The 13,649-nt window shown below is 36.5% G+C and overlaps 3 protein-coding genes and 1 pseudogene across 3 annotated transcripts; 2 read left to right on the top strand and 2 right to left on the bottom strand.

Moving 5' to 3' along the window:
- The first annotated feature begins 265 nt into the window (after window positions 1–265).
- LOC125209296 lies at window positions 266–1,783 on the top strand (annotated as a pseudogene).
- A 130-nt stretch (window positions 1,784–1,913) lies between these two features.
- Window positions 1,914–4,142, bottom strand: LOC125212259 (phospholipase A2-alpha-like). Its single transcript, XM_048112365.1, has 4 exons — window positions 3,876–4,142; window positions 3,695–3,737; window positions 3,474–3,599; window positions 1,914–2,217 (listed from the first exon to the last, which is right to left on the bottom strand). The coding sequence occupies exons 1-4, from the start codon at window positions 4,005–4,007 to the stop codon at window positions 2,042–2,044; spliced, it is 477 nt and encodes a 158-aa protein (XP_047968322.1). The 5' UTR covers window positions 4,008–4,142; the 3' UTR covers window positions 1,914–2,041.
- A 1,403-nt stretch (window positions 4,143–5,545) lies between these two features.
- LOC125209295 lies at window positions 5,546–5,971 on the top strand. Its single transcript, XM_048108895.1, has one exon. The coding sequence runs from the start codon at window positions 5,546–5,548 to the stop codon at window positions 5,969–5,971; it is 426 nt and encodes a 141-aa protein (XP_047964852.1).
- Window positions 5,972–6,770: 799 nt separating this feature from the next.
- Window positions 6,771–9,394, bottom strand: LOC125212257 (cytochrome P450 71A9-like). The gene is made up of 3 exons (XM_048112364.1): window positions 8,898–9,394; window positions 7,993–8,436; window positions 6,771–7,532 (listed from the first exon to the last, which is right to left on the bottom strand). Exons 1-3 carry the CDS (start codon window positions 9,312–9,314, stop codon window positions 6,927–6,929), a joined length of 1,467 nt encoding a protein of 488 aa, XP_047968321.1. The 5' UTR covers window positions 9,315–9,394; the 3' UTR covers window positions 6,771–6,926.
- Between the last annotated feature and the right edge of the window lie 4,255 nt (window positions 9,395–13,649).

Here is a 13,649-nt window from a genome sequence, read left to right as displayed (position 1 = left end):
TATTTTGATACGATCCACAGTAGTGAAGCCATTTCTATTTAAAGGAAAAATTAACACATTCTACTTACTTACTTTACACTCTCTTGCTTTATTCCCTCTTCATCTCTCTTCCTTTTAAAATGTCTCCACTACTATGGAAAGAAGGTAGTACTAAGTATTTCACAATAAAATTTATTTTCCCTTTAGCTTGGCCTCCACGTTAAGTCCGCTACTATATAAACTCCAGCCAAATTTCACCTCAAAATCTTGACAAAAATTCTTCCAGATGGCCGCCGCCACTGTAAAATCCGGCCAACTTCTCAGAACCCCAACCATGGCCGCCGCTCTTCTCGTCGGACCTCGGGAAATCTATCGACAATCACCCAAACTCGCCCCGGCCACCACAGGCAATACATTCATGGACCTTTTGGCCGCAGATTTTAACAATACAACAACCCTCGCATCCCCGTTGAGAGGCCTCACGGAAAACAACTCTCCCACGTATCTCTCGTCGGGAAATCCCTGTTTGGATTTCTTCTTCCACATCGTTCCGTACACACCGCCCGAAACCATCAACCACCGCCTGAAGCTCGCGTGGGATCACGATCCGCTCAAGGCTCTGAAACTCGTCTGCAATCTCCGCGGAGTCAAAGGCACCGGCAAATCTGATAGAGAGAGTTTCTACACCTCCGCGCTGTGGCTGCACCAGCACCACCCCAAAACTCTAGCCGGAAACGCGGCGGCCTTCGCTGGCTTCGGCTATTGGTCGATTCGTCGTTCGATAAAATCACGCTGCTGTGTGAAACCATAGCGAAGAAGGTTTTTCCGGTGTCGGAGTTTCCGGAGTATGAAGGAGTGGAGGAGGCGCATTACGCGTATAGAGTGAGGGAGGAGGTTCGCTGCGAAAGGCGTTGCAGCTGCCGGAGGTTTACATCGGCGCCAACGATTGGGGATCTCTGCCTTACAACAGAGTCGCTTCTGTTGCGATGAAAAACTACAAGACTCATTTCTCTAACCACGATGAAGAAAGGTTTAGCGAGTATCTCGAGAAGGTGAAGTCCGGCAAAGCCACGATGGCGGCTGGCGCATTGCTTCCTCACCAGATAATCGAATCGTTGAATGGTGACGACGAAGGCCAAGTGGCGGAGCTGCAGTGGAGGAGAATGGTGGATGACATGGCGAAGATCGGAAAATTGAGCAATTGCCTAGCAATCAGTGATGTTTCAGGGAGTATGGAAGGGATTCCTATGCAGGTATCGGTGGCGCTAGGGATTTTGGTGTCGGAATTGAACAAGGAGCCGTGGAAGGGGAAGCTCATCACTTTCACCGAAAATCCAGAGCTTCAAAAATTGGAGGGGGAGAGCTTGAAATCGAAGTCTGAGTTTGTTAAAAGTATGGAATGGGGGTATAACACTAATTTCCAGAAGGGGTTTGATGTGATAATTGAAGTGGCGGTGAACGGGAAGCTGAAGTCGGAGGAGATGATAAAGAGGCTGTTTGTGTTCGGTGATATGGAATTCGATCAGGCGTCGGCGAATCCATGGGATACGGAGAATGTGTGCCGGAGATTGTGTTTTGGAATCTGAGGGATTCGAGGGCGACGCCAGTGCCAGCAAACCAGAAAGGGGTGGCGCTAGTGAGCGGATACTCGAAGAATTTGATGAAAATATTTCTAGAAGAGGGAGGAATAGAGGATGCGGTGGCGGTGATTGATGCAGCAATTGCAGGCAAAAAGTATGAGAAACTAGTTGTGTTGGATTGATTGGTTTGGTTTCATGTATACTACATATTGTTTGTTTCTTAAGCTTTCATGTTTTTTTGTTGATTTTGAAATTTAAGAGTGTACACAATAGAGCGTGGCAGGCTGCGGTGTATTGCAAGCCGGAGGGGTGCCGCGGTTAGTTAAATTGGCTAATTAACAAACTCCAACAAACTGATCAAACAAGAAGCCAAATCTTATCCTTACACAAACAAACATACATAGGAATTGTTCATAAACTAAAATTGAGAAATGGGATCGAAATTTGTTACACAAGAATAACGTTGTTATTGTTGTTGTTATTTAAGGTTTACCAAAAACTCTTCCTGCAACGATAGCAGCTTTCATGGCATTGTTAATGGATTTGATAACATCATCAACATCACAAGTGTTGCCTTTGAATGAAGGTGCTCTCGATTTCTTGAATGAATCCACACATTTCAGGAATTCTTTGTTGCATTGTTGGCTCAAGTAATCGTCTGCACCCACCAATCATTATGGAGTATTATCACATACAAATTACAAGGATAATCATTATTTTTCATCCCAAATAAGTAAATAAATAGGTACAGAGAGGTCCGTCACGAATTTTAATCAAAATTAATGATATACTATTATCTTACTATTTTTGGAAAGATTTCAACTGAGATAAAATTTGTGGGACGGAAGAAAATGGTAAAATGAGACAAACTTTGTGGGACGAGAGTAGTATATATGCCACCTATTAGTTATCTGTTACTTTTTTTTGCCAAGAAACTATTGAGCTTTTTATGATATTACTTTTTTTTTTTAAATTTGTGAAATTTTGCTCTAAAGAGATCATAGTAAACAACTTAATATTCTCTTTGAAAGGGTTGGATCTAGAAATTCAGTTTGCAATTTGCAAGGTGCTAAGTTTGAAATATTTTAGGCTTTTGAAAATCAAATTTTCAAAATCACAATGTTAAAAACACTACTACAATATGACAAAAATTAAAGTGCATGTTTACGTGGCACCGATAGCCTGTTTTTTGTCGTATAACAAATTCAACTTATTCTATTTGTAACCCTTTACGTGTTATCTATACCACGTGTCGAAAATGATTATGGCATTTGTTTGGACTAAAAAAAAATGCCAATTGTCAATTAGGTGTAAGATAATTGACAACAACTATTAGACTATATTATATTAGTAACATCTACTGTTTTTTGGGCATAATTTTCAATTATTAAATAAAATCGAAACTAATAATTTACACATAAGATCCCTTATTTCAGCACTTATCATGTGCCACTACCAACATCACCCAAAAAATACGAAGTATATGTGTATTCCTTCTTCTTCATGTTTGATTAATTAATTACTAGTACATAGTACTACCATTTATATGGCCAAAAATATCTAAATCTTCTTCTTTTCTATTTTGAACGGCAAAATATCGAGATATAAAAGTTGCGTCAGACTCAAATCCGAAACCTTTGACATCGAGCAATAATGACTCTACGACTAGATAGCTAGGCTAATTCACACATATATCTAATTCTTCTTTACAAGTTATATCTTGTACTATTAGCAAGAATAAAACCGTTTGTTGGGGATGAAGTAAACATCACTTAATTAAGGTGAGAGGTCACCATCAACACCACAGTCAATTTTTAGGCATAAAATTAATATTTCTACCTACTATGATTAAATGAAATAACCGATCTTTAATTAATTTATTGAACAAACAATTGACCAAATTGAAGAACTTACTTCCCATCTTTGAAATGCATTGATCATGATTCATACAACAAGTGTCCAATCGATCACATGGCTTCTCCCCTGGACATCCAGTGTATAAAAGCCCACAATATTTCCCATATCGTAAAAATGGAGCAGCTGAAATTAAATAACCAATTTTTTTTAAAAAAAATGTGACTACAAGAATTGAGAGAAAAAGAAATATGATCATTTATCGAAAAAGAAAAAATTACCGTCACAAAACATTGATTCACATGTTTTGCTGCACTCCTTGAACTGCAATAGGTAAATTAATTTACAAATTAAAAGAAATTGTAGACATATGTAATAAATTGGACCATGGATGTGTACTAATTTCGTCATCGATATATTTCATCGGGTGTAGTATCAAATTATCGAGGGGAAGCGACTTACCAAGCTGAGACCGGGATTTGCTTGAAGGCCGATGTTGAGAGCATGAACTTGGACAGTGTAGAGAGAAGAGATGAGAAGAGAAGCAATCAAGAAAATTAGTGATTGAGTTGATGGATTTGGGGGATGAGCCATTGGAAATGGAGTAGAACAAAGTGGGAAAATGGAAGCCTGATTTTCCTCAAAAAGTTATGATTTTTATTGATATAGAGATGGAGTTGGGAGAGAGAGAGAGAATTGTGTGTATTGTTGTGGTTGCATAACCCGTGACTGGTTTTTTTGTTTTGTAGTTTCACATTTCTCACAAAAGGGAATTGTATTAACTTTTTCTACAACTTGAATAATTTATTAGGCCTTCGATAATTTAAATAATGGAATGGAGGGGCTGCTTTTGGCCAATTCAATGAGTAAGTTGCAATTTCTTAAAGTTTTTAAATTTCATCTCCCCCAAAAATAATCTTATTAGTATAAACATTTAGGATCAATATTATTAAAATTATATTAAAATTAGAGGAGAAATAGTGTTAATAGTTAGTAGTACAAAATTTGTAATTCTATTTCATTTGGGTTTGCACTTGGTTGGGCTCAGCTGGTTGGGTTGATCTGTTTCATTTGGCCCATTTTTTAAAATATACCAATAGCTTACAAACTCTCTAAATTGAATCATAATTTCACTATAACTTATAATTATCTCAAGAGTAATTCCAAATCATCAATCCGACCTCCACGTAGCGGTTAATCACTTAATTGCGAACCTCGGTCATAAATCATAAATTCAGTCATCAATGATGCAAATTAAGAAAAATCAATAAAATTAATTACATTAATGGATACAACGTAATTTGAAGTGTACCTAGATGATATCATTTGAACAACCGGCGTTTTGTCCACGTTGTAAAATTCGGAGTCCATGTCATCTCCAATTTCACTAGAATATTTAGTCTCATATAACAATTGGCCAAAATTCAACTAAATTTATAATTTAAATGTCAGTTACATGTCATAAATCTTTAAAGAAAATCCATGATTTTAGAAATAGTTAACCCAATTGTAAAAGTCGAACGTGTCTTTTTTTCCAAAATTTAAGAATGCAGTACAAACTTTGTTCCTGCCAATTATCTAAGTTAGTTGCTGAATCACAAAATGTTGTTCAGTCAATAATGGATTCACTATTTTTTTGGAAAATTGAATGAGTATAGGTCTGAATAAATAATAAATTGATATTTAAATAATTAGTTTTAATCACTAATTTTCGCATAAATTAGTTTGTGATTGACTCAATATATCCCGTGAAATTAAATCAGTTACACATCTTTTCACAACTTTCCACAACCCAAAATTTCTCGCAACTGAACTGACCAAAATTTCTTATCTGCAAAAAAAAAATGAAAATCTTAACTAAAAAGCACAACTCACAAACAAAATACACATAAATCAATCATATAACAAAACATCATTCAGTCCATCTTCCCAACATTTTAATTCCAAAGAAAACCAGAATAATCTTAAACATACCAATCCCTAAATTATTTATTTAATCATACCAATTTTAGTTGATCGGTTCCAAACCATTTCTATATTTTGATTAAAATGTGGTTAAATTAATCAACCACTCCTTATATATTGATATTCTCATTTTCATTCTTAACCTCACAACACTCTCCTTCTCTCTAATGGCGTCAGTGATGAAGAAATTAAAGAAGAAGGTGATGAAGCCAATCAAACGCCTCAAGAAAATCTACATCCGCTGGAAATCGAAGCGCGTTTACTACTCCTCCGACTCCTCCTCCTCCGGATCCTGGGCCTCCGAGAGTAGCATATCGGCCACTTCCTTGATCGGGATCAGCGTGGGGCCTGAGCGTCGCAACATGAACATCCCGTACGGGTACCTCGCCCTCCCGGTGTTCCAGGCGCTCATCGAGCAAGGCAACGGGATGTTCGGCCACTTGAGCCCTCCTGCCTACACACTCCCGTGCGAATCCATACTCGTCTCCAACATCCTCACCCTCCTCGACAGGGACGAGGAGAGGTTTCGCGACTACAGCCTCGATGATTTTATCGAGCACTGTTTCGAGTCGCCAAATTGGCCACACGTTTAGAGAATGATAAAACCTCAACAAGCCACCCCATGCATTTTTGTTTTAATTTGATTTTTTTTTTTTTTGCAGTGTTTATGGGTTTTTAGGTTGGCTTGATGAGATTCCTATTTTGTTTTTGAGGATTAATGTTTTGAAATTTGCTTTAATGTTTGATTTTGATTATGAGTAAAATCGTGCCATTTATTCGGTTTTTTTGTTGGAACTCTCTTATGTTTCGGTCGACCATGGAAAGTACTATAATGTTTTATGGTTTCGTGTTTGTCGTGGACTATAGAAAAAGTATTTTACCATCTAATTGGAATTTGAATTGGAATTATAATTTTATGAAACAGAATTTGAAGGAATTAAATTATAATTTAAATTTAAATCCTTCATTCGATAAAAATGAGATATAATTGAAATGATATGAATTTGAAAATTTTGTGTAGTATGTGTGCACAGTGTGTATACCTAGAGTGTGTGTTTGTGAGTGAAGTGTGTGAAGGTGCTCGATTGTATAACTACTCCATATGTTCCACAAAATTTGTCTCATTTTATCATTTTCGTCTGTCCCATAATGTTTGTTCATTTGGAATCTACCAAAAATAAACATTAAATACACTCCTCAATTTTTCTCAATGTGGGAACTCTTATTCCACTACACACCTTTATTTAACACAAAATTAAGCAATTTCTTAAAATCCGTGCCGGGTCAAACTATGACAAACTTTGTGGGACGGAGAGAGTGTTTAGAATTCCAGTTATCTATTTACATGGAATTCAAATTATTGAATTGGGAAGAGGGATTGTAATTCAATTCTAAAACCAAATATTTTGCGGTATCAAACATTGGATTGGAAACAGGCTCTAATTTCAGTTCCAAATGCTCAATTCTGTGATACCGAACGAGGCCTGACTTTGGCTAGTACTCAATAAGACAAGATACCATTTACATGCCCATATATAAATCAATCATCTAAACTTTCATAGGCACCAAGCAAAGTAGATGTTTCTTGTGCATAGTAATACCAGGCAAAACCTCCGTATCAATATCCTCTCTTGTCATTCCGGCCGGCAATTCCCAGTCGAACGAGTGAACAAGGTTCGCAAGCGCGAGCTCCACCGTTGCAAGCCCCATCGCTATCCCGGGGCACCCTCTCCTGCCCGAGCCGAAGGGGACCGCCTCAAAATCTGCCCCAACGATGTCAATTGAAGAATTCGAGAACCTCTCGGGCACAAAGTCATCGGGATTCTCCCACGTGTCGGGATCTCTTGCGATCGCCCATGCGTTTACGATGACAAGTGTCTTGGCCGGGATGGTGTATCCGTTTATGTTGCAATCAGACATGGATTGTCTAGGGAGTAGGAGTGGCGCCGGTGGGAACAATCTCAATGTCTCTTTTATTACTGCCTTGAGATAAGGTAGTTTTGACAGATCATCCTCGTACACGTGTCTTCTATTGCTGACTAGATCTCTGATTTCTTTTTGTAGCTTGTTCATTGTTGATGTGTTCTTGATCAAGGCTGTCATGGCCCATATTATTGTTGCTGCAGTTGTGTCTGTTCCAGCCACAAATATATCCTACAAAGAGAAAGTGAATTGTTTCATTTTCTTGGAAAAATCACTAACAATTATTTGATGACGGATAAACACAGTAACGGAGGCAGGATTTTGACGATAGAGCCTAATAGGATAAAAACCGCATCCACTGTTACAACTATGAAGGACGTCGACAAAGAAATTGTTAGACGGAAATGGTGGTTGGAAGTTAGGATTTGAACCAATTCTAATTCGGAAAGGGGAAAATCGCGACGAATAAAAAATATCAATGAAATTACCAAAATACCCTTGTTTTCACAAAAAAATTTTAGAGGGCAGGTGGACATTCAATTTTTATTTCTAAATGTTCCCATTTTGTATTTTGTATTTCTTAAATACTTCTTTTTTTATTACTTAAGTCAATTATTAAAGTAAAATATGATATCACCTTTTATACTTAGAAACTACAAGAAACCTTGAAAATAGAAATAAAGTAACTAACCATGAGTATGGCCTTAACATTATCCCATGTAAGAGCCACCGAGCTAGAATTGTCCTCTTTCATCTGGATCAAAATATCAAGAATATTCGAATTCATCGACTTGGACCTGATCTGATTCACGCGCTCCTGAATCAGCTCCTCAAAGAATCCATCCATGTCTTTAAAAATCCGATCAAGTCTCCCGATCAACCCGGAAACTCTATCCACCCAACCAAACCAAGGCAAATAGTCCGAAACAAAAAACTCACCCATCATAGCCTCAGCTTCAACCGAAAGCTCATCAAACCTTGTTCTCCTCAGTTCCTCCTTCCCAAACGCGATCCTACATATCAACGTGTTCGTCAAACCCAGCACCACCGCGCTCAGATCCACAACCTGACCGCAACCAAGGCTTTGAGTCATCCGAAGAACCTCCTCCTCGCGCACCGGCCTAAACGACTGGACCTATGGTACATTTACAAATGCGATTGCTAGAGATTATCATGAGAAATTGAACAACATACTCCATTAGTCTCAAAATATAGTCTACATTTACCATTTTGGTTTGTTCACTCGTGCTTTTGAAAAAAAATCCACCAAACATTAATTATACTATCCACTAACATTTCAATTACAAATATTTTTTTCTATTTCTCTCCTATTTACTAACTTGGATTTTGATCCTTTGCTGTGGAGAGAAGCACACCTATGGTTCCTTATAGCATAATATTTAATTTATAGATTATATTATTAAATATATAACAATAAAAATATTATACTATGAGGCACGTGCTTCTCTCCATTAGGATCCAAATCCTACTAACTTTTAACTTTTTTTATAACCATGGTCAAATATAAACGATTGACTCCCTCTTATATGTCATTTCTACACTTTCGCGTGAAAACGATGTGAGATTCGTATCAACCTGTCTGTTGCTGAGGAGATGGACGACGCAGATCTTCCTCATCTCCCGCCACGACTGGCCGTAGGGGGCGAAGGATATGTCGGATAGGTTGTAGGACAGCTTGTGCTGGCCGAGCAGCTTCGGGCGGCTGCAGAAGACGAGGTCGTGGGTCTTCATGACTTGCTCTGCGGTCCAAGGGGATGAAACGACGACCACGGGCACGCTGCCGAGCTTGAGGGACATGAGGGGGCCGTGGGAGCGGGAGAGGCGCCATAGAGAGATGTGGGGCTTGGAGGTGTCGAGAGAGAGGAGGTTTCCGATGAACGGGAGGCCGAGGGGGCCGGGCGGCGATCGGGAACTTCTTAGTGTTTTTGTTGTGTGGAGGAGGAAGAGGATTGAAAGAGGGAGGAACAGTGACATGATAACAACAGTGATCATTTTTTTGGTGGGTGGTGTGTGCGTTGTTGATGGTAGAAAGATCAAGAAGATTTATATTGGAGGAGTAATTTAGTTTGTGGATTGTGGGGTTTGGCATGAATTGTGGTTGGATTTATTCGGCCCCGTAGACTCTAGAGAAAATTGTAGGCATGCCTCAAATTGTATAAATTGTATAGTACTCTTTCGTTCCACAATAGATGTCACATTTTCTTTTTTAGATTGTCCAATAAAAGATGTCAAACTTTTATTTTTGAAAAAAATTTTCTCTCACATGAATATTAAAATTATATTTTCTTGTGCCGTCCCACAAATGTGACATCTTTTGTGGGACGCAGGGAGTAATTTATTGTATTTAATTAATACTTCACTATTATTTAATTTTATTTTATAAATAATGAAGATTAAAAATATAATATGAAATTAAAGAATAATATAAAAAATGAAATAAAATATAAATTGTGATATGATTTTTGGTTCGTGTGGAATGCTAACATGGAGTAGTTAAAAAAGCGAATTGTGGTATGATTTGGTTTTAAAATTTTTTGTCAGATATGATTTTCGTTTGAATAATATAAATAGTTATGGAGAAAAAAATATAAAATATGTAAGAGATTGTGTAACAATTAATGTAGTTTAACGAATAGAAAATTATGCGCAACTTTTGTAATATTATCTATGTTCCATTAAAAATGAAACGTTTTCCTTTTTTTGTTGTTCCATTAAAAATGAAACATTTCCTAAAATAGATATAACTCTATCTCTACTTTTTCATCTTTCTTATTTTACTCTCTCTTCATTAACTCACAAAATAACACTACATAAAATCTCGTGCCGATTCCTAAATGTTTCATTTTAAGTAGTACGTTTTTCTTTAATTCAACAAGCCTGGAGTCTAAATCGATAGAGGATAAATAGATGGGGAACTATTATTGCAGCGACTACTAGAATTTAGTAAAACATTTAAGAGATAAACGAGAAGTTTGGGAGAAGATAATAAATAATTTAAACTTCTTATTTGAATATAATATAAGTACATCCTCCGTCCAAGATAGATATCACAATTTCCTTTTTAATTTTCTTATAAAAGATATCACATTTCTTCTTTTGAAAAAAATTTGCTCTCACATCAATTATTAAATTACCCCCTCTGTCCCGCTTTAGGAGTCCCGGTTGAGTCGGCACATGTTTTAAGAAAAAAATATTTGAGTGTGTAATAAATAAATATTGTAGTGGATGTTGGGACCCACTTTTAATTGAGTGTCCAATAAATAAATGTTATAGTGGATGTTGAGACCCACTTTTAATATTTTTTTATTAGTTTTAATGGATGTTGGGAACCACTTTTAACACTTTGTAGGCATTTTTTTATTAATTTATCTCAACCGGGACTCCTAAAGCGGGACGCCTAAAATTGATTAATCGGGACTCCAAAACGAGATGGAGGGTATATATTTTTTCCCACCATTTAACACATAAAATAACATCTCCTAAAATTCCATGTTATCTTTCAAGTGTGACATCTTTTATGGGACGCGGGGATTATATATTATTCACATATGTAGTTATCCACATTATTGCGGTTTGACTCCTTACAAGACGCTGAAAAGAACTGTCTAGTAAAAAATATCTTGCAAATAAAGATAAAATATTCAAAAATATGATTTGATCCTCATTTTGGACAATAAGGCTTCGCATCTGGGCCGAGTTGGCGTATTTCTTATTGGGCTAGGCCCATTTGACATAAATTTGCAGTCAACTAGTTTTAGTAGGATGATAATCGTAAATCGTCTATATAAAAGTCAAAACTTGATTTTTGAATCCAAGATAATTAGCCAAGGAGAATATTTATATAGTATATAGGCTTTTCTAAAGAAAATAAATAAACTGCAAAATCGACCACATAAGAAGTTTCCATTAATCGGTCAACCTAATATATAAGAATTGCATTGGGGTGGATCAAATAAAAAAACCGTGATCATGAATAGATGCATTATGCCATTATCAATATAAAGAAACCGTAATCATGAATAGATGCATTATGCCATTATCAAACAACTATAAAATGAACTATCGTCCTACTACAACGGTATATAGTAAATCAGATAACGATTCATAACTATTACAAACATAAACATTAAATAAAATAATCAAACCTTTGAATATCTTGAAATATATAATTTTTAGGCAAATAGCATATCCACATAGTATATGGCTTTCTTAAATTGCAAACTATAATAATCACAAAAGGTCGCATGTGAAACGAGGGCACCTCCATCTTCAAAACTTTGTAACAATTTGTCGAAACCAGACAATTTGCAGATTAATTTGCGATCACGATAATCATACACAAATACGCCACTGTAAAACTCGAGAATAACACAACCAGATGGAGGCTTCCATGGATGATTACTTATATTATATGAGGTCCCGACTTCCAAATTCACAACCATCATACGCTTCCAGTTCAGTTCCCTTCCTTCACATCTCGACTCATAAATCGTCAGAAACTTATCTGATAAAAAGGTAGATAATTCAGTAGACGAATCAAAGCGCCAGAACGAGTGCTCGTCTTTTGCAAAAATAGTAGTAGAAACATAATCCGAATTATAATCTGATTGTGTGAAACACTTCATTCTGCATGTCAAAGCTAACTATCCTCGACGTCGCCATATCTCCTCCCAGTGTGAATTGCGCGAATTCACGCGCCAGTGGACATTCTTGCAGAACGACTTTATGGGGATAACTGAGTTGTATGCTACATCATCAACGACATCGTCTCCTCCCTTGCCAGGGCCGGGAAAAAGCCAACTGGGCTATTGAATTATTTAGGATAGCTATTAATATACAGATAATATATACTTCCTCCGTCCCACTTAAGATGACACGTTTTCCTTTTTAGTCTGTCCCAACTAAGATGACACATTTCCTTTTTTGGTAACTTTCTCTCTCCAATTAATACACTCAACCACTTTTTCCCTCCTATTAAAATATTCATCTTTCTTTATCTCTCTACTTTAATACTTCCACCCACCTTCTCTCTCTCCAATTAAACACTTTAACTAATAACTCCTAAAATCCCGTGCCGGCTAAGCAATGTGTCATCTTAGCCGGGACGGAGGGAGTAGATTGGTAAAATGGTTGGGGGTTCCATGGGTCCCCCATGACCCTCTTTAGGTCCGCCACTGTCTGCAGCTAGAAGGGCATAGCGCACACCCTTTAACGGTCAGCTCCCGAGCAACCTTAACCTCTCCTAATAGCTCTTCATATATGGCCGATTCAATCCAACCTTAAGATGTTCAGCTTCTAACTATATAGTAAAATTACTGCATCTCATCCATCACCCTCTTAGGATTATTTTAAATACTTATAAGTTTTGGGCAAGATTATAAATATCCATATGTACACACGTTACTATCATATTGATGAGAATTCATTTGGTTTAAGGCACTAATTTGAAGGATTACATAGGGTTTAATGCAAATATTGATGGGAATTTATTTCTCTAAAAATGATGGAAATTTATTTGTTGGAAGAATGCATGAGCCGTTAGACCTGAATTCCCTCATATCGCTTCCAATTGTTTAAAAATGATCAGCAATGTTTATTGAGGAAACCGTCTCAATTATGTGAGCATTTAATTCATAATTATGCATAGATTAATTGATATGCAATTACGAAATAGCATGAAGCAGTCATTTATACATTAATATTTGTATATGAAATACAAGGAGACCTTAATATTGCATAAAAAGTTTATTATATAAATTTAAATTAAATGATGTAATGTAACAATATAGTTAATGCAAAAACGTTCATAATAATTCATTCACAAGACATAAATAGCTTCTTTATATAGCTTCTTTATAATTTATATATTATTGCTCATTTCTTCATTGACTTCTTCCCGTTGCAATATTGTATTTTCTCCAACAAAAAATATTGTTTACAATGTGTTATTGACATTTCTTAATGACATCTGCCTAGAAATATTGCATTGGTCTTCAAATAGATTTACGTACGTGTTTTTGAGATGATCAAGCCCAGCGACAAATCAATTTGTTATCGGCCTGGACTGTGTGTTCCATGCCAAAATAGTATGCTTTTGTTGTTTCTCATATTATATTTTTTTATCTATGAATATGTCTCCTTATTACTCAGTTTTCTATTGTCTTCTCCCGTTATATTATTTGATTCTCCTACAAAAAATATTGTTTACAATATGGAAATGACATTTCTTAATGATTTATGCGATCAATATTGCGTTGGTTATTAAAGTGAGGTACGTACGTGTTTTTGAGATGACCAAGCCTAGAAACAAATCAATTTGTCATCAGC

This window comes from Salvia hispanica, chromosome 3, assembly GCF_023119035.1.
Source record: "Salvia hispanica cultivar TCC Black 2014 chromosome 3, UniMelb_Shisp_WGS_1.0, whole genome shotgun sequence".
Classification (NCBI taxonomy): Eukaryota; Viridiplantae; Streptophyta; class Magnoliopsida; order Lamiales; family Lamiaceae; genus Salvia; species Salvia hispanica.
This window is presented reverse-complemented; position numbering and strand designations above follow the sequence as displayed.